Below are 23,517 nucleotides of genomic sequence, written 5' to 3'. Positions count from 1 at the left end.
CTGACAAAAAATGAACACTGGAGGGTTGAGGAAAACTATTACTGGTATTCATGGGTACTTTGTTTCCGATGGATTTCAGAGCATAGACTCTAAGTTGTGTAATTAAAAACAAAACAATTTTTATTTCGTTTGTCTCTTCATAAATGAAAGCTTTCTTATCTCAGTTTTTCGGCTAAAGACTGACTTAATTTACACGAATCCTTTTCACCCAAGAAGGAAGCGGCCTACTTCGAAATTGTCAGCTGAAGTCAGAATCTTTGGCCTCTGGACATCATTTTCTCTATCACACTTTGTAAAAGTGAAGGGCAACCTTTTAATGTCCCTTCCATGAGCGAGCCAACACAGATTTGGCAAAAAAGACATCCACTGTCTTTGCGCTTTTTCTCAGGAGGATAAAACTGAACTTTAACGAAGGTGTGCTGGCATAAAATGATGACTTATACATTTTACCAGTCACCATTGCATAGGCCTGGAGACAATTTGACACGTTTGTGTCATTTTCCTTCCATCTGCTTTTAAACACTGCATCCAGATGTCCCCATCACAGAAGGAGGGGACATTCTAGGTGGCTGCAGCTCTGTAGCTCTGCCCAACCTCCAATCAGCTCAGCTAATCAGCCAGAAGTAGAAACACCTGTGTCGGTGTGCAAGGCCAAAAATAACTCCGTCAACAAAAATGTGTTGATGCACGCCAGCAAATCAAGTGTTTCAAGGGAGATCATGACTTTCATCTGCATTTCAGACATTCCCTCTACACTGATTACATATGAATTATCTCCTTTCTTTCTTTTTTTTTTTCTTCTTTATTTTGTATCTATATTGGTGCTGCTGCACATAAAATGTGCCCGGTGATATAGTGTTGTGTCCTACTTTTTCCTGCAGGTGAAGGAGAACCTCCTGTCTTGTAAGATGCTGCTCCACTGCAAACGGGACGAGCTGAGGAAGCTGTGGATAGAGGGTATCGAGCACAAGCACGTCCTCCAGCTGCTGGATGAAATCGAGAGCATCAAGCAGGTGCCTCAGCGGCTGGTGGCCTACATGGCCAGCAAGCACTACCTTCATGCCACAGATATGCTGGTGAGTAGACTCATGGCCAGAGACGTGGTCGTAGTGAAGACGTGCAGAGAGACAATAAGGACAGAAAAAAAGAAATGGCTTGTTAGATTTGCTCACCAAATATGTTTTTAGTTTGATAGCAAGCAATAAGAAAGTGAGAAATGTAAAAAAAAAAAAAGGAAGACGTTTGTTTTTGAAGTTGAAGTCTTTATGTAAATGCATTCGGGGCGAAACTGAGGCTTCTTCTGAGTCCCGCGGTGTGCGCAGTACACACGCATAAACACCGCTGTCTATGAAGTGTTCATGCTAAGATTGATTTCCTGGCACCTCTCATCTCTCTAAAGAATCCCTTTCTAGCTCTAACAGTCCGCTGGGTGCAGCTCTTTTACTTCAATAGAACATCATCTCAGTGCAGTGGAGGCGCTGCAGGTGTGTATGTTTGCGTGTGCGCTCGTTCTTTTGATGTGTGTTTTGCTGGATGCTTGGCAGGGATGAGCCGAAAAGGATGGTTCTGAGGACCAAACGACCGGGCTCTGTGATCCCTCTGCTCCTTCTCCTCTTTACTTCCTCTCTCCCGTCTCTGTCACACCCACATATCTTCCTTTTTAGACTTTGGTAATAATTAGTTTGCTGAAATGGGGTTATCTGAAGGGGGGGGGATGATGATATGCCCAAAAGACCATGAAGAATCCTCTGTGTGGGGGTGGAAAGAAGTGGAACTTCATTCAACCTGTGCTCAGTCAGTACGGCGCGTTTGAAAGGTTGTGCAAAGTTCAAAGTCAGTTGGACGCTCCGCCGCTGTCTTGCACACTTGAAATGCGCTTTACTTGATCAGGATAGTGCGCTTCCGTTGGTATGTAGAAAGCATACTTTAAAGGACAGTTTAATACGCCTCTACATATCCGAATGCTGTTGGATGCATTCGTTCTGCTTTTTGCTTTGGTAACATATTTATGGAAAATCTGCTTTAAATAAGCCGCACTTAAAGCCTGGACAGGCAACATAGGAGAAAAGCAGCGTTAGATGTTAAAACTGCAGCCCATCCCTTCAGGTCTTCCTCCAGAATTCTCATTGTGAATGTTAACATATCATAATGAACGCACACAACGAGACTCCGGTAACGTGCAGTGAGTGCACAGGCAGAGTGCACGCAGTACAGTGCGGGGACAGCCACAGACACACCAGGGTTCCAAAAAAGACCATTTTTAATAAATATAAAAAACATGTTTTGAAAGTACATAATACCCACCGTAACTTACGTTTGTGAAGTAACACAGAAGTCCTCCAACTTTCCACATCTATTCTCACTGCCTGCACTTTTGACGTGATGGACGAAATGAACTTTGTGAGCTAAAATAATCAGTGATTATCAATTAAAGTGCATTCATACCAGATACTCAGTGCATGTTGCTTTTGAGCAAGTTGATGTTTGCAAGTAATGTCTTTGTAAGGTGGGGTATTGTTTACTCATGAAAGTCATGTGATTCTTCTTTCAAAATGTTGCCTTACTGGTGAAAAGGTAAATAAATAAAATGCCTGCTTGCACATAAACCTGTTAAATGTATTTGGAGTGTGTATTGAAAGTTGTGTCGGTGTGAAAAATCTCTCGATACAAACTTAACTTAAAGGAATAATGTCATCGAATATGACAATACGGTTTCTATGACAATATGCATTTCCCCCCCCGATTTGCTGTCTACAGCGTAGGCGCACTCCCTCGGTGTAACATCATACTGCCGGTGTCACTTCTCTGAGAGTCCCTGAAGTGTTTATTCCCATCACGCTGTCACTCATTACCGCTCTCATCTGTCAGATTAACGACTCCCTGGTTTTCACTTGCGCCTTCTGTTGCTTCTTCTCTCCTTCTAATCGATTCCTCCCCCGTCTTTTATTCGTTCTTCAACAAAAAGTTGTCAACGGTTTGCGCTTACTGACTCATGCGGGATATATCTTTATTATTATATGTGCTGTGTAGTGTGGCAAGAGTACAGACTAGCCAGGAATAACTTTCTCGCTCTCGCTATGTGAGCCTTATCTCTAAGGGTTGACAATTAGAATTCAGACTATGCGCTCTGTCTGCTGTTGAATGGCAGTTTTAGACCCCATGGGTTTGGTTAAAACGAGACTGGCTTTGGTTCCAGAAAATGTCCTCTCCTCTTCTGTATCCTCTCTCATTTCCTGTTTCCTTTAGTGTCACAAAACCCAGGTGCACACACATAAAACTATGTATGGCCCATACGCAGTTATTGTTGGGTAAGAATTCAATACTACGCCGTAGAGATCCTGTGCTTTTTCTTGTCCATAATTGTCTGTAAGATTGAGTTTTGTAGGAGACGAACAATTGGATGTGCAGCCCTCCGTCCTCCCTCCTCCCACGTTGGTTGTGTGACGGTTGAAAGTTGACATCTGCAGCTCAGGCTAACCTGTGATTGGCTGTTCTGTTGTGTCCTATGCAGGTGTCAGCCGTGGAGTCCTTGGAAGGCCCCCTGCTGCAGGTGGAAGGGCTTGGAGATCTGCGCCTGGAGCTACACAGCAAGAAGCTCAACATCCACCTCGTGCTCATTGACGAGCTGCACCGACACCTCTACATCAAGTCCACAAGCCGCCTCGGACACAAGAACAAGGACAAAAACGCTGCTCGCCTGCCAGGGTAACGGGTGCTTTATTCAACTTTTATGATATGGTTACCCCTCTGGAGGTCCAGATGTCCTCACATGAATAGAAAAGTGAAAATGTTTTATTATTGCTTCCTTCATTGTGCAAGGACTTGCAGTATTATGCACTGGAGTCAGCACAAATATAACTTTCAGATACAGTACAGGACAGAGATTATAGTTTGATCTCTTTGTTAATATCCCTTTAAGATTTACTAAAACTATAGTTCGTCTTTTATGGTTCCACACAACGAACATTGAAATATGTTTCGTTTAATTTTCTTCGTGTTAGCACTAATATACTCTGCTGTATAAGAGTGGGCACTGTTGAATGAGCCAGTTAGTTTGGTGTGAGGTACCAAACGTCTTTCTTCTTCTTCTATTATGTCGCGATAAGAAATGTAGCCTTCTTTGAAAACTTTTGACCGTATCGTCGTGTCATCATTATGTGTTGTTGGTCCATTGGTGGGACATTGTTTACTGTATGGAAACCAAGCCAATTACTGACAAAAACAATTAGACCGTGTAGAACTTGTTGTTCTTCATGCTGTAAAGTTCCAAAGAGGCGGACGAAAAACACATAATTTGTTGTAAAGAAGATAACATCACGAAATCAATCATAGGACGTTTGGGGAGATATACACTTTGAGACATCATATATAAACACATACATCTCTATATCATGACTCTGTGTGTGTGTGTGTGTGTGTGTGTGTGTGTGTGTGTGTGTATATATATTACTAGCAGTTTCAGCACATAGAGTTGAAAGAGACAGCTTTTACAGCCACGAGGAGAATAACGAGCTCTGCCTCCGTGACCCGAGGACCAGTTTCTTAGTTTCGTGATGCGGCCGTGTGACTTATTCGGGATAATTTGGCACGATGACTTCGAAACACACCGTTGATGCTGTTGTGTTGTTTGCCCCTTTTTAAACGTGTGTGTGTGCGTGTGTGTGTGAGGTGCAGTAATTACGGTGGCGGGGCTTTGCTGAAGTACAGTGATTTATTACGGAGGGTCAGCCAGTGACAGATCCTGGCCTTCCTGTATTGGGTTGCCTCTAACAACAAGCCAGCCTCCATACACCCCGCTCACTTAGCAGATGCACTGTGTTCATACAGCCCGACTTAAAGGACCCGGGTTGCTCCCACCTCCGGCTTAAGGCTTGATAAATGGCTCATTGGAAAGCAGCACCGATCCCACCCATAGGTGCGGGGCTTATTTGTTACAACCGTAGATTGTTTTTGTTAGAGAAGGCCAGGTTAGGTTTCTGTTAGCGCATACTAAACTTGTATATGTGTCTGAAAGAAGCTATAAGTCCAGATTTTTGGAGTAAGTTTGAGCCTATTCCTCTCATACAGTTATTCAGTAACGTGACTTATGGGTCTCTGGGTTGTTTTTCTCCTCGCAGCTCCACGGCCAAAGACGCATCTCCCATCCCCGCGTTGGACGTCAGCAGCCTGTCCACCCCACGCAAGCTTCTGGATTCATCACAGTTCAGCACGCCCGGATCCAGCAGCGGTATGTTCCCATGATCTTCAGACGCTCCCCTACATTAGATCGGCGAGTAAGAGGGAGTGCTTGTTCTCAGCTTACATCAGGAGAACTACAGCGATAAACACACCGACTAAGCAGTGTGTTGTCCGTCTCTTTGGATAACAAAGTGTGTGGATTTCAGTTTGCAATTTGACTTTCTCTGTGCTGATATCCTTAGTGATTATGAAGTCATTGGCATCATTCTCTCTCTCACACACACACACGCTGTATTACTGAATGCACCAGAAACTGCTGATCCGAACTATTGTACAAAGAACGAACACACCACTGATGCTCCTTGCACACACACCTACATTTCGCTATTTGCCCTATATGTCATAACACTTTTAAACTATGTTCGTAATATACATTTCCCTTGCCAACATGATAATTATCTTGTGTCCCCCCCCCCCCCCCACTATCTGTGCCATTAGTCACCCAGCATCTCTGTCATCACAGCAGGGGAACGGCATTCATTACGCTCAAACTGGTAGCCGTTTCTTTAACAGGGGCCGATAATGCCGACTATAACTGTATTCAGAGATGTACGAGTTCTCTCTTGGTTGCTGGGGCGTAGAGTCGGCGCTGCATTCCTCCCAGGCAGAGAACAGAGGAACGCAAACAAGGAGATAATGAAAAAAGTTAATCTTGCAATAACTCTGTGTTCCCTTGGTGTTTCCGAGTTTTTATATTAAGCCTGGCACTTTTTTTTTTTTCACCACCCACTCCTGGCGTTCTAAGTTGGCGACTCACAGTTTCTTCTCAGCTCTGTCGATGCCGTGCAAGCGCACACCGTCCTGTGCATACCACTCAGCCTCCACACACATATTGGCTCGTTGCTGCTCTATCTCTTTAGCTCCTACTTCACTGAAGGCTTATGTCTCCTACAGTACGACCATCATTTCAGTTATACATCTCCACTTCTCATTATCACTGAGCTTCTCCCATCACCGTGAATGCTCGCGTCACGACTTTGAAACGCAATCAAACGTACAAACCACCACAAATTCACACTGAATATTCCTTTAGTTCGCCCGCCCTGTAGGCCTAAAGTGAAAGGCTAAACCACAGCATCCCAATTATGCAAAGAAGACACTGGCCATGAGCTAGCGCCAGCTGGTAAGTGCCTATGCACCATCATGCTAACAAACTGTGATCACGACACATCAGCCGGCTTCCATCAGTGGCCTAGCTTGCCATTTTGTCTAATAGCATTAGAGCACCTCATTTGTAGCAAGTAATTGTCGTAATTATTACACAAACTCCAGTTGGAATGAGGGGAAAAGAGGAAATGCAACCAAAGTCCATTAACTTGCCATAAACATTAACTCTCTTAACGTGCTTTGATGGGGAATTGGGAGGCCCTATCTAATGGAAATTAGAGCGTCATTCCACGCTGTCACTCTCAATTTAGCTGCTAATGTGGCTAAGTCAGATGGAAAGACCATGAAAGGGGGGGGGGGGGGGGAACATGATAGGTGCAGGTGTGTGTGCGCTTAAAAGAGGAAGATATAGTACGTTATTGAAGTGTTATTGAGAAGTTTGTTCCTGAATTTTTACATATCTAGTTGTGTGAAATTGATGGAGCGGTTACTCTGTGTGTGTGTGTGTGTGTGTGTGTTTGTGTGTGTGCATGCTTTCTTCAGTGCGTGAGCTGCAGCAGGACATGCGGGAGTTAAACCAAGCGGACCTCCCTGAGGTGGATCCAGAGGAGAACAGTGCTGAGTTCATGGGCATCCTCATCAAGGTAGATTGGAGAACACTACACACACACACACACACCGTGAATCGCCACGCCTCCGCTCCGTTACGTCCACTCCGTGTGTTCTGTGCTGCCGTTTCCTTCCTTGCGTCAAGTGAACTGTTTCCATCGATCGTCCTTTTTTTTTTTCTCAAAGGCTCTGGCCAAGTTGAAGAAAATCCCAGAGGCCATCAAAGCCATAATGGAGCGGCTGGAGCCCGAGCTGAAACAGATCGTCAAGAGGTCCACCACTCAGATAGCTGACCATGCTTACCAGAGAGGAGAGAACCTGGCCCAGGAGAGCCAGCCAAGGTACAGTCATACTGAGACAAGCAGGGTAAGGGCACACCGACTGAAGGAGGAAGGCACTGTGGTAAAATCCCATGGCTTCCTGAGTGTGGAGACTGATTCCCTGAAGAGTGAGGATTGCTATTAATCAGTGAAAACTGGAGATTAATAGGAAATAAATGAATTGGGAAAAGGAGATACAGTCAGCAGATAGCCACGAAGAGGGAACTATAAGCAGTTCTTAGATTAAAGTCATATATTTGAAATGATTATGCTTGCCTGATTAGAAATAATTCGTAGAATCAGCAATGTTTCCAAAAAAGGATCAGTGTAAACGGCGCCATGCAGCTACTGTTGATACTACAGATTAAATACCGTAATAAAGCTGTCACTTGTAATCCTCTCGGTATTATCCAGACGAGAGTTTTTAATATTGTTACATTAGACTCAGTTCCACAGTGTCATTAAGCACAAGGTGACCAATCGCGTGTGTACTCACTAATACAGTACAGCCGTTTATAACTCCTAATATAGCTTGGACTGGTCACCTAACCAGTCGTTAGGTATGTGTGCAGCCGACGGTGAGGGCGGTAGACAACATGCTGTGAATGCAGTCCCAGGGTGTTCGTAGTCAGACAGTCAACCAGGTATGAAACCCAGTAAAGACCGCCTCAGACCATGAAAACAGATTCTCTGCTGCTTTAAACCTAGACGAGTCACGGTTATATACACACACACACACACACAGCTTCACACCTGCCGTAGAGAACGGCTACATTTTAAGAAGCGGTCGCATCGGCTCCTGCAGACTTTGGGGAAACGCAGGCCTCAGTCCACTGATCCCGAACCATTTAAGAGGAACGTCTTGTTTTCTGTCAGGGATGTTCTCTCCGGCCTCGTCTGCCTCCCCTCTCTCTCCGGCTGCTGCTGAATCTCTGATGCAAGCGGCCACCTTGTAGCTCATTGCCAGCTCTACTCCTTACAGATTGTTTTAAAATTGCCTTCTTGTGTGTATGTGTGCGAGTGCTTAACACCTTGGGCCGACACTTAGAGGTGTGCGTGTGTGTGGGTACACACCTTTTCTGCCTATGTTCACTTTAATTTAAAGTCGAGGCTTGTTGCTATGGAAACTCCAGCCAGCCACTTGTAGGGAACAATGGCGTTGCATATTGCACACTATGTTTTATAGCACTGCAACACTTAAGCACTTTACGGCGACGTGCGGCTTACTGGTGGAGGTTTATGTTCTCGTTGGCTTCCTCTGTGATCGGACACAATGAGGTGCATTTTCCTTTCACTAGATGTTTACCTTCAGTAAGATACTCCATACAGGTTCCCGCAAGTTATTATCATGCACCGCTGATCTGTGAGTAGTTTAATTTACATCAAAGCAGTCTTTGACGCTATCTGAAATGAGGCATATTTCTTTTTTTTGGTGTGTATATAAAAATTATTCTGAATCGCTCAGAAAGAAAGCTGATTCAAAGTGAAGAAATGCTTGAATGACCAAAAAACATTAAGAAAAAAGTACATTTCAACAAGAAAAGCACATTGATCACAAGATTGATTGCTTGTCTCTTTTATACTGTTTTTTTTTTTTTTTCTTCTTCTGCGAAGAGTAGAGTGGGCTTTGATGTCTTTCTACTCTGTGGATCTGTGTACGACAGCAGGGTGACCGGGCATATTTGATATTTCAAAAGTTGTTCTTTAAAGACTCTGCAGGCTGCTAATTTACTGTCGTTTCTGTGGCTGACAGCCGACCCCCCCAACACACACACACACACACACACACACACACGCCCGAGGTGCCGGTCAGTTCGTCAGAGACTGTACGTAGACGTGTGTGTGCTTCCTGCTGTCTCTCCGGACGTGTGTGAGCTTCGATCCTGAGGGGAAATGAGAAGTGAGGCCTCACAGAACAGACAATATGGATTAGGTTGGCCTCCACTGGGAGATAATGAGGACTAGGCTGCCTACACTTCGTGTGTGTCTGTGTCTGTCTATCTACCTGCAAGTGTCTGTGAGGGGTAAAGTGGCGTGTCCTAAGAAACTCAACCAAATAAGTGGTGTCCAGGTCAGAGCCGTACATTTTGCGTGTGTCCACTTCTACGTGGGCATACACAACCATGAATTATTTGTCAAATTCTGAAAGTTTGTCTGTTTATACATCAGAGGGAGAGAGACTAGACTCCTTTGGCTCGTTGACATTTCACAGCTCCTCTCTCTCCGTCTCACGAACATCTTCCATCGGCTGAGTTGTAGCTCACAGTGATTTGTGCCTGCTCTCCTCTCCATTAATAACATTTACTTGCCACTACTGCCAGTGTAGTGACAGACAGCCGACCCAAATGCCCCCCAGTGAAGCATCCATCTTGCCTCTACATTATCCGGATACCTTCCCAGGAATCCATGGCCACTTCACAAAACTTTTAGCGTGCGTTCTTTTCTCGCAGCATTAGCTCGTATTCACGTGGCATTAATGAAGGCTCTCAGGTGCTTTTGAGTGTACTTAATAGATGGAATGCTCGCTTGTGGCAATCTCTGCTTCTTTGGTTTGCAACCGCAAACTTTCATTCGGTTTATCTGTCCTTCTGTATAGCAAAGATCTCCACCAATAACAAAAATAAAAGCCAGAGGGGAGTGCTAAATGACAAGTGTAAGACAAACACTATTTATTTCGCTGTCGTATAACTCCACTAAAATAAAGTGGCCACTCGCTAGCATTGGGTGAACTGGCTATACTCATTCAGACTCAACTCATGTAACCTGTGTTCCCGCTTTTACTTTGAAAGCTTTGTCCTTGCTTAGAAAGCCGGTGCAGCAAAGTCTGCGTGGACGCATTAGCGGAGACGAAGCTGCCGAGAGTTTCCGAACCCAGAGTGCAGCACTCTCATCAAGTGGGAAGGTCCTTTTGGTTGTGAGCTGTGTGCACTCTTCTTCAGCCAGAGCCATTTAGAACTAATGAGAGTAGCTGTTCATGCGAGTCCAGCTCGCTCACCACTTCCCTCATCGCCGGCTCAGGCGCTGGGTTATTGCTGGAGCAGAAGTGTGTGTTTGTGTTTGTGTGTGTGTGTGTGTGTGTGTGTGTGTGTGTGTGTGTGCTGAACACAAACTCTAAATGAAAACAGGTAACCAAAACACCCTAAATGTTGTAAATGTGAAATGCACGGATTTGGATGCCGTTTACCGCGATCCTCGGTGTGTCTCAGCTGCTCTGAATACTGTGTGGAGACTTTTTCTGGTCTTTGCTTGTGATGGGAAAAACAAACCTGTTAGCTGGTGTGCTGGCTGGCTGGAGCAGTCGCACCACGCTCCTACGTTTCCTCTCTTTCTAATATTAAAACAGAAGCTGTATTCCTGGGCGGCTTTCTGTTTTCTTCTTTTCAGAAATCCAAGGCCAAGCTATTTGCTGTAGAAGTCGTGTATTTTCCTAACTAATAAGCTGTCAAGTGAACGCTGCGCCGGCTTACCAAATAAATGTGTTCCAAAAGTGAAAAAATGAAATGTCTCTCATCAATTTTGCTTCACTCCTCTAAATCTCTCCCCCACTCGTCTTTCCTCCCCCATCCCTCCCGTTTGCTCATCTTTGCACCTCCTTTTCGGCTCCCTCTGGCTCCCTCTACAGGCTGCTGCTGGATCTGCTGGAGCTGTTGTTTGACAAGTTCAAGGCAGTGGCCCAGGCGCACAGCGTGGTGCTAGCCCACCTGCAGCGGATCGCGGTGCAGTGCCCGCGCGGGGCCCACGAGGAGGGCATCAAGCTGTACGAGCAGGCCGACGTCTCCGCCAAGATCCAGACCGTGCTGCAGGTCAGACACCAGCCACAGTAATAGCAGAGTAATAGCATGTGTTTGGAGCATTGAGAAGACCATAGGTCGTCAAATAAAACACAAAGTTTAGACAACACACAAAACAAAGTGTGCCATGTCTTTCAGTCCAGAAGATTACAATAGATTTTATTCTCTGTGAGCAGAAAGCTTTGTCCTTGCTTAGAAAGCCGGTGCAGCAAAGAGCAGAAACCTGTGGAATCTGTCCATTAAACGTTGATGTATGGCTTCACTCTTTTGTAGTGTTCATTTCACATTATTACTTGAGTATTGGGCCATATGGTGGCACTGCACCTTGTTTGTTTTGCCTTCCCTTTGCTGGCATTCCCCCCCCCCCAGGAGTTTACTTTTCATCCACCGCCACGGAGATTTGTTTGTCATTGATTTATTTTCCACCCTGCACTTGCCTTTAAAACATTGATTTAATTCACCTTCTCTCATAGTAAATGAATCAGTTGAGGAACTGGCAGCGATGTGGTGGATGGCATTCAATCTGTCAGGGAAGAGTAGCAAGAGGAGAAGACGGGGAAGAGCTTGATCGCTTGGATTAATTTAAGGTTTTTTAATTGGCGTGCAGTCACGCGGGGTTTCTTGCTCCCTGCTCCTGTTTGATTGGCTGAGGGGATGAGCAGCTGTTGAGCTGACCTATGGTGAATCACGGAGGAAATTCTGTGGCAGTAGTTGCTCTCAAAGCTATGTGTGTGTGTGTGTGTGGGTGTGTTCATACCCTAGTAAACAGCATCTTCCGTTATGCTGCTTCACTGGGAGCTGTGTAATGTTGAATTTATCACATTTTCTGAAGCAGTTCTCATGTGTATAGACACATTTTACCCACCCACCCACAGCTTAGCAGTACTGTATATAAATACACAAGATGGATAACAACCATCTTTTTAAGTACATGATCTTGATCTTGTTTTGGGCCCCAGCTTATCCGCTTCCAATAAGTGGAGTGTTTTTTTGTCTTCCAGCTGGCATGCATGGATTCCTTACCACAGGAGTGTTTAGGTGTGTACAGTACATGTGTGTTTCTGTGACCGTGCACAGGCATGTGCTCCGTTCCCCAGCTCGCCTTCACTGCCAACCAGGGGGCTTCGCTCTCCCCCGTCTCTGCGATGTGAGATAATGTAATCTCTTGATTAGAATACTCATTACGTGAAATGAGGTTTTCTTATTCACTCACTCGTGTTATTATTTCCTGACCGATTGTATCAATATGAAAGGCCCTCGTCCATCCCTCTCCCTCCTGCCATGTCTCTCATCTCTTGCTTGTTCTTTCGCCTCCCTTCTCTCCAATTTCCCTTCAGCATTATTCCTTGCCATCTCTGTATTGGAGTCTCTCAATTTCCCAACACATACATACATTGTGCATACCCCTCTTGCTCCATGCAATTTCCTTCTTCATCTCATTATCTCGCTTTCTTCCCCCCCCCCTCACAACTCCCACACTCTCTTTCACCTCCTTCGTTTAGCCCACTCAGTCTGAGAGAGTCGCGTATCAGCAATGAGATTGTTTAAATTCCTACAGCTCCCACAGTCAAATTTTATAGGACGCTGAGTCCTTATCTCACCTCCTAAGACCCCCAAAGGGGCAGGAACTTTCTCACTAGTGGCCAAAATGTGCTTGCGATCTTTGTTAGTCCCTCGACTACAGTAACAGTACTTCTTGCACCTCTTACCCACTGCGGTTCACATCTTTGACATGTGCAGAAACCTCTCGGTACGTTGTTCCCCCCCCCCCCCCCCCCCACTTTGAGAAGTGGAGATACCAAATTGACCTTTCCACATGACACACCAGCAGACAGATGCAGGAGCCGAGAGAAACACGGGGGTGCACCCGGTTACACGGCTTTGGCACAGAAACGCCCGCTCGTCAACGTGTGGCTGAGGCCCGGCAGGCTTGCAATGGGGGAGTAAGTCAACACGCTTTGAAAGTCCAGATTCATGTAATGGTTCTAATCCCTGCTCAGGAATGCTGGGGATGCTTCTGCTGTTAATGTGAGTGTGGAGGTATTGATTCAAAGCATAGAGGACCGGATGGTAATCGGCGGTATTGATGCTGGAAAGGAGTATTTTTCGAGGTTACTTCGCCATCGTCTGCTTTCTGTAGTGTGTGTGTGTGTGTGTGTGTGTGTGTGTGTGTGTGTGTGTGTGTGTGTGTGTGTGTGTGTGTGTGTGTGTGTGTGTGTGTGTGTGTGTGTGTGTGTGTGTGTGTGTGTCTATTGATTATTCACACCATTATTGAATTTCCATTTCTAAGTGCACACCCCAGTGCGTGCCTTTGCTACGCTGTTCCCTATATCCATGATTGCCTTTTTCCATCAGGAACTTTCCAGTTCTTCAAAGCAGACTGCTGTATCAAAGAAATCACAGTGACCATAAATGATTAATGCGCTTCTCTTTCCTCTTAAAATACCAATATAGTCGCATCTGACAGTCTTGTCAGCCCGGCATGTTTAATGCGATGTAAATGTTTGTCAAAACAACATTCGGTGCCAGGAAAGAAAATCCACAAGTTTCCTTTTTGAATCATTAAAAAGACAGAAGTCACAAATATATTATCAGGTAATTGGGTAACACAGTTCGTAGAAGATCACAGTTCATAACCCTCTCTTTGAATGCTTCATTAGGACCACCCAGTGGGAGTGTTGCTTAATGCGTCTTTGCCACAGAGTGTCGCTGGCTGCTGACGCTCATCACCTCTTGGCCTTGTCGGTCGTTCGGTTTGAGGCGCGCGAGTTTGCTCATTAGCTCGGCATTTGCGCATTCCGCGAGGATTCGTGACCGGGTGACCGCTCGCCGGGTCCGTCGTCTGCTGCGAGTGTGTGACCGGAGTGCAAGCCCCACTTTTTAATGAGTAGCTTCCTCTCTGCAGACGAGGGACTTTGAGCCCGCAAAATATGGATAGATGCCAGCTATCTGCCTTGTGCCTAGATCACAGAAACGTCACCAGAGAAGCGGAACTTAAGTATATTAACTTTAATTTTCTACTGTAGCCAGAGATGAGAAAGCTTTCTTTATGTGCGCTCCGAATAAAGAATGACGTTTTGACGTGTAGGGCCCCTGTCTCTGCTTCAGAGTGCGCTTGGTGGCACTAACCAACTGACTGAGGATTTATTTAACACATTGCTTCCATCCGTCTCTAACAGAAACTTCTAATATTCTCTCCTGGTTTTTATGTGGTTCTGATCTCATCCCTCCACGACCCCCCCCCATCAGGTTTAAACTCCCCTCATGAATCCTGTCATTGCCATTGATTAACCGAGACAAACGTATATATATACTCGTGGCTTCAATACGCAGTGCCTTCTCTCGGCTCACCAACGGAGTGAAAATGAGGCGAATTGAACTGCCAGCGAGCAGCCAGCAGACAATGATCTCTTTTAATTAGATATGAAGCACAGACATCGCGACGTTGTTCTCGCCCCAACATTTTAATCAACGTGTCACATTTATTCTGCCTTCCAAAGCGCCGTCACATTTCCATATCGCTGGAGCGCGGTGGACTCTACCATCCACCATGGACTCTTGTCTCTCAGCAAACCTTCCCCCCCCCCCCCCCCCCCCCCACATCCCACGTATATTCACTCCATCAAATCACTGGAGAGCCGGAGACTTAATCAACCGCTCATGTATGTTTTTGCAATCATTTCCCTGACTTGCGCTTAATGACTTGCGTTGCGAAAGAGAACACGTTAGCATGTCCTGTGTGCTGTTGGAGGATGATCGACATGTATTGTTTTCGGCACAGATGCTGCGACGCAACCGGACGAGTCGGAGAACTCAACACATCAATGTTCTCACATACACTCCGAGATGCTAGGTGCCGTTTTCACGACAAATAAGCGAACTCAATGGCACTTAAAAACATGCTGAACTGTGTTTACTGTACGGTTACAATGAATAGAATTCAGATGAAGGCTGCACTTCACTACCGCCTCAGTGAGCAACAACCATAGTGGTCCTGTCAGTAATACTGTCAGTGGTCTGTATGTTTAATCAGTGTTGTCTTCTCTTTTGCTATTCAGATTTAATAAAATACAGTAATTATTGCCCTTTCAACACATTCAGTGCTATTTCTTGTCTCAGCGAAAAGGAACGATTCAACTCATCTTCTTCATGGATAGTATCCATAAAAACGACATTCAAACTCCTCTGTTATTCCTCTTCCTTCTTTGTTTCAAGCAATAAATACACAAAAAAGGAACGTGTTGGGGACACGGCAAGGACACAGAGGGGAATGAAATGGGTTCCGGTGAACACAGCTTCCTCTCCCTCGTGAACAAGATGGCCTTCAAAAGATGGACTAGACGCGGTGCGCTCGAGGTGGGAACCCCCCCCCCCCCCCGCTGGTTAGCCGTAGTTCAGTACTGTGGGAGCAGTCTGTGGCCGGAGCGCTGTCACAACTTGTGACGGTTATTGAAGTTTCTGGAAGACGATCAATACGAGGCCGCGTGAAGAACGCGCTCTTTGATGGCCAAGGACACTCCGGGCTTTGACTCCCAAGCTAGCAGCGAGGGACACCCGTCAATATGTTTTGTGACAAGACACCAGCCGAAGGGATTCAAAGGGACAACAGCCGATTTCAATAAAGCCCAGAGTGTGTTCGAGACTGAATAAGAAGCAGGGGATGGAAACGAGGAAAGGGAAAATCAGGTGATGTTTGTTTCTTCAATTGTCGCCAATTGACGGCAGAGTTCATCCCAATGACAAGTGCGCACCTGCAAAGCCTGGCGTGATGCTCTCTTAATTGCACTGATTTGTTGGGCGTTAGGGCCCAAATGGACAGAATGGAGGACGAGGATACAGAGAGTGACATCAGGACATTTGGTTAGGAAGAAATGAATGGGAGTGCTGATAATGAATCTCGAAGATTTTTTTTCTTTTATTTTTTGAATGGAAGTTGGCACTCTGAGCAGTGGACTGATTTATGTTTGGGACGAGAACCAAGACATTCAAGCGCCGAACACTTTTGGTTGGTTGGTCGGTTGATAGAATTACACTAAACAGTTGGTGGTGGAAATGATTGTCTTTGTTAGGGGAGCTCTTGGGAGAGACGTGAGTTTTGCATACACACACACACACAGCCACCCAAACATGCACACACTGGAGCTTAGTATCTGGTGTGAAGAGCCTTAGATAGTGTTTTGGGGAACTCATCAGGATCCGTCTACTCTGTAGAAGTTGCTAAGAGGACACTTCCATGTTTAAGGTCCAGATCTGTGACCTGAACTGTTCAAACGGAGAAGGAAATATGGAGAGAGACATGACTTTGTGTTCATGTGGTACTACCGTTAGCCTTCCTCTGAGATCAGAGCCAGCTTCAGCAGATGTGTTGATGCTTCAGGCCTTTATTAAATTAGATATGGTGCCATTTGGAACCGAGCTCTGGGGGCCATCGGTAATTATTTTGTGATCCATTGAATTTGTTTATTTTGGTCACGCGTGCGTGCGGGCTGTTCTGCGTTGATGTGACGCTCTGGGTGCAGACACTGAGCGAACTCTTTGTTTTCCCTTTTTGCCTTTTGTGTCCCCGTTGTCTCCTAATTACCGTTTTGCTTCCGTCTTCCATCTTTCGGCCTCATATCTCTGCAACACAATTCTCTCATGTCATTTTTCCCCCCCTTAATTGTAACACACTTCCTTTTTTTTTTTTTTTTTTACGAATTCCTGATCTTCCTGGTTATCCTTATTTTTGATGCTTGCTGGTGAGCGGCGCGGTCACACACAGGTGACGGTAATAGGATCCGGGCCTCTTTTGTTGCATGAGTAACAGCAGTTTTAATGAGATTTCATATGCTTGACCTGACGGGCGAGAGGGAGGAGGACGGAAGAAAGGGAGATTGTCTTACGGAGACAAGTACAGTACATGCAGGTCATGTGAGTAGTCGTGGAAAGGCTGGACGGCTCCATTGTTTCATCGGTGAATAGCAGACGAGTACGATGTCAAACAGAGCAAATATCTTTTATATTTACATTCATCAGACGTATTCACTGGAGCAACATTTAGTGGATTATCTTTCTTAACGTCGAGATCATCCTCAAGCACGGTTTTATACATACATGTATATCATCTGGTTCATGTGACGCTATAACCAGTTAGCTGTGCCTTGTTTGTGTTGAACAGGGGTTGTGTGTGTGTGTGTGTGTGTGTGTGTGTGTGTGTGTAGTGCAGTGTGGATGATTGCAGCTTACGTGTGACACGTAGTAGTTTGCTCATATCAATTCCCCGGGGACGTACTGGAATAGTTGACAGGTGGAGATGACGTTGGCTCCTATTAACACGACAACACAATATATTTCAAGGTTTGAAGTGAGATGTTGTGATTCATTTATAATTGGTAAAACTTTTGTCGTTTTATTGAAAAAAAAAGAAAAAGAAACATAAGGCACTTTCTTGACAACCCATGGGTGAAGTCTTAAGTTTCTCAGATTGTGCTGTTATTCTTGACAGTTAGTTTGCTCACTGGGATTGAGATGTATTCAGTCGGTGTCGTTTGCAGTAGTTTGGGCTTTGCAACAAAGTAAAAGCGCTTTTTAAAGGCAAGGCAAGTTTATTTGTATAGCACATTTCAGCAACAAGGTAATTCAAAGTGCTTCACATAAAACCATTAAAAGCATCAAAACATAAGGCAAAAGAAAAGGAGATTTAAAAACAATTAAGAACATTCATTGCATTAAAACATTAAACAGTGTAAGAAATAAAATACTGGAGTGAAATGCAGGAAATTGATTAATATATGAATTGAATGTGGTTCAGTTAAATGCAGCAGCAAACAGAAAAGTCTTGATTTAAAGGAGCTGAGGGTCTAAAGAGGCATCTTTACAGATTTTAGGTGATGTTAACAAAAGCTTCTTCTCTCTACTGAAGTCTTCCTTTTTAACTTCCCACTTGAGCTGTTCAATCAGCAACAACTGGTTATGTAACCTGTGCTCTTTGCCTTCCATGTTCTTCTCTTCCGTCTCTCTTTCCGTTCCCATTTCCTCCGTTACATTCTGTTCAGTGTGCATTTCACTCCCATAATCCTTTGCCCTTTCTCTTCGCCACGACTTCAAACTTGTATCTCTCCTTCCGTGTTGCTTTGCCGCCTCCCATCCCTCTCTTCCTCTATCTTCCTCTATCTTCCTCTCTGTCCTAGCCGTCCAGCTAATTGCCTCCAAAGTTCACTCTGTCTCTGGGCTAATGCAATTTAAGTAGGGTCGGAGCCCCTTCATCAGCCCGGCGCTGGCATTTCATTAAGTCTGCTTGGGCGTTAGCTCGCAAGCAAGTCGGGGGGGGGGGGGGGGGTGTTCGCGTTCGCTCCATCAGCTCATCATTAGTAATTAATACACTGATGGGATTAGCTGCTGCGTGAGGCTAGTGGCAAGTGGATGCCCTGGTGCTGCCTGCGATGTGGGGAAGTATGTTGGAGCGTAATTAGAAGATATTGTGCGCGTGTTGACCGTGCGTATTTACATTCATGACCGGTTGCTACAGTGCGACATCAGCCTTGTTCAACATTAAATCAATTTGAAGTTAGAGAAATGCATTTCAGCTGTCTTTTCAACAAAATTGACCGATTTTAGTTTTTGTTTGTAATAAGCCATTGCAACCTGTGAAAGAACATACAGGATACCTGCTTAAGTATTCTTTTTTTCTTTAATAGCTGTGCACTTGTGTGTGTGTGCACTCAAATTACCGCCGATGCGAGCATGGCTTTCCCATGCATGATGGGGGGAGCTCTCCGCAGCGTTAATTGCGTCATTATGGTTCGGGATGGATCTCCATCTGCTCGGCCATTACTCCTGTCCCATTCTGGGCTGACCCACGCGGCGCCTCCGGATTAGACACACACACACACACGGGCTAAATGGCCCTGCTAAATTATGAAGCTATTAGATATGGGAGGCTATTTTCGAACATATGTATTCACACGGAGAGAGGAAGGGAGAGAGAGAGAGAGAAAAGGGGGAGCATGAAATGAGGGAGCTGGAGCAATAGAGAGAAAATAGAAATGTGAGAGATGATGAAGCACGCAGAGATTTAGAGAAATGAGAGGCAATGAAAGCAACAGATGATGGAGGAGAGGAAGTTCACGGTTTCAATGTGCTCGTCCTCAGCTATTGTTAGACGGTGATAAGATTTTTATGAAGCACGAGAAGACGTTGATGGATCTCTCCATGGATCATGTCGACAGATCAGGGAAAAAGGTCGACTAACTTTTTAAGCACCCGGTCGTGTCTGCGGCCTCAAAGTTCTGGTTTTCTTTTGTTTTTCAGGGTTGGCCTGGTAGACTGTGTGTTGCCATAAATTGTGATGTTTTTTTTTTTTAACATGACTGAGAGCAACTTGTGGCTTCCGCCACGTGAGCGCAACAAAGTGAGCATAATCCGATGGTTAACGCAGTAAATGTGTGTATTTTTATTGTTTTACTTCTACTCTACAAAGGCCTTCTGGTTAAAAAAAAAGCTGCTCATGAATAAGTTGATAAGTGAACAGAGCAGGCAGGCTGAGCTCCCAGGGTATGATTGTGTGGGAGCTTTGAAGTCATTAATAAGCTGGAGTACTCCATGTTACATTATCTCAGGTGTAACACCAGGAAGCTTATGAAAGTGATAAACGAGGGACTGACATTAGAGCAGCCTCAGTGAACGGCTTTCAGTCAACTGATGGTTCACATTGATGCTTTGTAGTTTGCTGTGATTGTGAAGCACTGAGACTGCATGGAGAGATTGACCCCATGTGACCTGGCTGAAGGATAATTCTCCCATAAAGACTTTTTGACGTGGCGCTCCGTTTGCCGTTTTAGGTTCTGCTCATGGAGTATCTGGACGTGAAGAACAGCCGCAGTGCCACGGAGCCAGCCGCTCAACTCTCCTACGCCAGCACCGGCAGTGAGTTCGCCGCCTTTTTTGGGAAGAAGAAACCACAGCGCGCGAAGCAGTCGCTCTTCAAGTGAGGATCACGGTTTCCTTTTGTTTCCTGTCACGTTGTGTGTTGAACTGTTGTGTCGTGTGTTTCACCTTTTTGTGCGTTTTTGCAGGTTTGAATCGTCTTCCCATGCCATCAGCATGAGTGCCTACTTGAGAGAGCAGAGACGAGAACTCTACAGCAAGAGTGGAGAATTACAAGGTGAGGACGGGGGGGGGGTACGGAAGACTCCGGAACAGCTGGATTGGAGAAGTGATGACGGCTGGAAGGATAGTGAGACGAACGGAAATAGGATGAAAGAGCAGAAGGTGTGAAAGAGTATTGACCGAAGAGTGAAACAAGTAAAATCTGACAGAGAATAAATTGGGCAGAGTTTGTTGGAGAGAGAAAAGAGCAGCTGGAACACAGAGCGAAGGTTGAAGTCGGGTGGAAGGATGAAGAAAAGGGAGCGAGGCTAGAGGTGTACGGGTCGAGTGAGAAGAGATCTCAGACCTTCAAGCTCACGGAACACCCACAGATACGAGGTAAGTGCCGCTGGGTAGCTGAGTAGAGAGTTTATGAAAAGATGTCTCGCCGTGAATGGCGGCAGGATAGAAAAGAAGGTGCAGGGAGGTGAGGGTGATTCGGTCATGTGTGGCTACGATGGAGGCAGAGGTGTGGATTGATCCAGCCGGAGACGAGGGAGCGGCGTAACAAAAGGGTCCAGATGGGGGAGGGTCCGTTGCAGGTCGAGGAGTTCCACTTCAGGAAAAGAAAGGCGGACAACAGGATGGTGGAGAGGAAAACGGAAGGATAGGAGATTGACGAGAGAGAGAGAGCGCAGAGTGACTTTGCAGAATCCGCCTACAGGGAGAGGCCTTGAAAAGCTCTCCAGCACAGAGAGCGCTGCCCGGCCTGGAGAAGCTCGGCTGTTCTACAGCTCCTACTTCTGCTCTCTCCTCTCTCTTTTCTCGCTCGCCCTCTGGCTCTCTTTCGCTCTCTCTCCCCCCATGCCTGCCTGTAACCTTGAGGTTTCAATCAGCAGCGCCTGACAGCGCTGTTTGTCTGTAACAGAAAAGGTGGGCGATGGATAGAGACGAGTTCCGTAAACTATTTACATAATGTGGTATTCATTATAGGCTCCTCTCGGTATTTATCTTAGAAATAAACAAAAGACAGACTGAAGTCCCCAAATGCTCTTCAAATAACAGCTCACTTCTGTCGGCGTCTCGGAAAGTAAAAGGGGGAAAAAAAAATATCTTTTTTTTTGACGGGCACATTGAATGCCTCGGAGCGTTTATAAGAAGATGAGATTTCTCTTGGGCTTGCATTTCACCTGTCACAATGCACAGCGCCGGCCACAAGCTCGGGCCGGGGCCTGAATGGCTGCGAAGAGATTGAAGGAGTAAGAAATCATTTAGAAAGTGAAATAAGTCGACTGTGATGGAGGGAGAGGAACGATGGGGGGGGGGGGGGAGGTTAAAAGTCATTGTTTTCATCAGGGTCCAGCGAAGAAGCCATTAAGAGATTTCTGAAGGAAGAAATTAGAAAAATATGTATCGAGACGGTGTGGAAAGGGACTTTTTCCTCTCCAAATGAAACTTACTGCGGGGAGGGAGGGGAGCTCAAAAGAGTTAGAAAGGAGAGATTGAGTTGATGAGTTCTTCGGGCTGTGGGATTACTCAACACTTAAAGCTTAGTCATGTGTGTCTCTTCGTCGCTCTCTGCTTGGAGTTTCCGAAACGCTCCGCTTCAAGTCAATATAGTTATTAACTCGGATGCTCGGCAACATCGTCTCGGAAATAAGAGTTTGATTGCTTGTTTTAAATCCCGCCGTACAAAGTTTAAAGAGTACAAAGTCAGAAGTACACACGTTGCTGGGGTTTTTGGCAGAAGCCTTTGCTGTATTTGCTGCCCTTTTGTGAATACTACTACATTCTGATGCAAACTATATTTTCATGTTCGAGCGGTTGCCATACGTCAAGTGTCTGTTTCCCCAGATCTGTAAGTAAGAATCCGAGCAGCAGTGGTTTGTGTAGAACGTCGAATTAATTGCTAGCCTTCTCCATCGAAGCACGCCTCGAACGCTTCAATGAATCCGATGCTTCATCGAAAGACTTTATTACGCCTCCATATGTAGCCACATCTGGAATATATTCGGGAACGTATGCAGTGAGACCGCCAGCCCGGAGCACGTGTGAAGTGTTCATGTGTGCAGCGGTTCCTCAGCCGTCCGTCTGAATGTGTACGCCGTGTTTGTATCCTCGGCAAATCACTACTCCAGGATCACGGAGCCCACATCCAGACTCAATCACGTTCTCATGAATAAATTACGAGAATAACACTTTTTCCAGCAGTAGATGTGTTACCATTGACCCCCCCCATATTCCTCCACATGTCTCCCAAACACGCCCCCTGCTTTTTGATTGCCTCGCTATCGTGTGTTTGTGTGTAGGATGACTCGGGGTAACCCAGTGGTCACTTGGAATTTGAAGTGTGAATATATCCCAATAACCAATGCAGTCTTGCACCGAGTTAGTAATGCATTCACAGCCTCTTTAAATCATTTTTTTGTTCTTTCTTTTTGTCGCAGCCGCTCGTTATGTTTATGCGACGCGGTTTTGCCCCGGATATGTGCGTAAACAAACGTACACACTTCAGACTTCCCCATTTCCCTGCAGGCACGTACATAGACTCCCATTCCCAACTCTCTCTCACCTCTGACGTCGCTCTACTCCTAAGATGTATTCACAATCACCTCGGGTTCCAGTTCTATTTCACACGTTCCCTGTTTTGCTTTTCATATTCAAATGTCCTTGTTCTCGCCGTGTCTGGCGAACAAAAGGAGCCGTCTGGCTGAGTCCCGTACGCAAACAATATAGTTACAAACAGCTCCCTCTGCCCACACCTTTTATACCGAATGCTCAGTCTGAGGGACAGAAAAACAAGCCTGCGCTTTATTAGTCTTCTTGTTTATGTATAATAGCATCATGTTCCCCATTGAGAGGAGGAGGAGGAAGAGGAAGAGGAGGAGGAGGAGAGTGGCTGCTGGGGGGGCGACCAGAAGTGGTGTTCCTTGTCAAGCTGATGTGTACACCTCGATGGGGAGGGGAGGGAGAAGAGGTGCAAATAGAAAAAAAAAAGTCCAGTGGGAGACGTGGGTGGAGGCGTTAGGTGGGATATCAGGGGTGGCAGATGTTAGCAGATGTTTTCACAGAAGTGTATGCGTAAACAAATGATATTTAGGACAAGTTCAGTGCTCAGAACAGCTTGGACATTTCAGAAGGATGAAGTGGCTTTTGAAGAGACATCACCCTCACCAACTGACCCCCCAAATATCATTCAAATAGCCGCTCGATAAAACGAGCCAATGTGTTCGAGGTCGAGCCTCGTTCTACGCCAAAGAACCACTTTCAGGTGAGTTTATCGTAAAACCGCTAACTTGCCTTTTTAATTATTCTCTTCATGCGTCGTCTGAATTAAAGGATAATGGTTGCTCACTCATCTTGTCGGGTGATCAATACTTGACTTC

General features: G+C 45.6%; 1 protein-coding gene across 1 annotated transcript in view; it reads left to right on the top strand.

Moving 5' to 3' along the window:
• exoc4 (exocyst complex component 4) overlaps nt 1–23,517 on the top strand; it is an 85,938-nt gene that overhangs the window by 1,608 nt on the left and 60,813 nt on the right. Inside the window, exons 3-10 of the mRNA XM_079294086.1 lie at nt 882–1,076; nt 3,512–3,705; nt 5,118–5,227; nt 6,889–6,989; nt 7,141–7,295; nt 10,897–11,077; nt 19,885–20,030; nt 20,119–20,207. Of these exons, the coding sequence (XP_079150212.1) occupies nt 882–1,076; nt 3,512–3,705; nt 5,118–5,227; nt 6,889–6,989; nt 7,141–7,295; nt 10,897–11,077; nt 19,885–20,030; nt 20,119–20,207 (1,171 nt within the window). The remainder of the gene's footprint in view (nt 1–881; nt 1,077–3,511; nt 3,706–5,117; nt 5,228–6,888; nt 6,990–7,140; nt 7,296–10,896; nt 11,078–19,884; nt 20,031–20,118; nt 20,208–23,517) is intronic.

Source organism: Melanostigma gelatinosum (genome assembly GCF_949748355.1).
Source record: "Melanostigma gelatinosum genome assembly, chromosome: 22".
NCBI classification, from domain to species: domain Eukaryota; kingdom Metazoa; phylum Chordata; class Actinopteri; order Perciformes; family Zoarcidae; genus Melanostigma; species Melanostigma gelatinosum.
The sequence above is the reverse complement of the archived record's forward strand: the minus strand, read 5'-3'. Positions and strand labels throughout refer to the sequence as shown.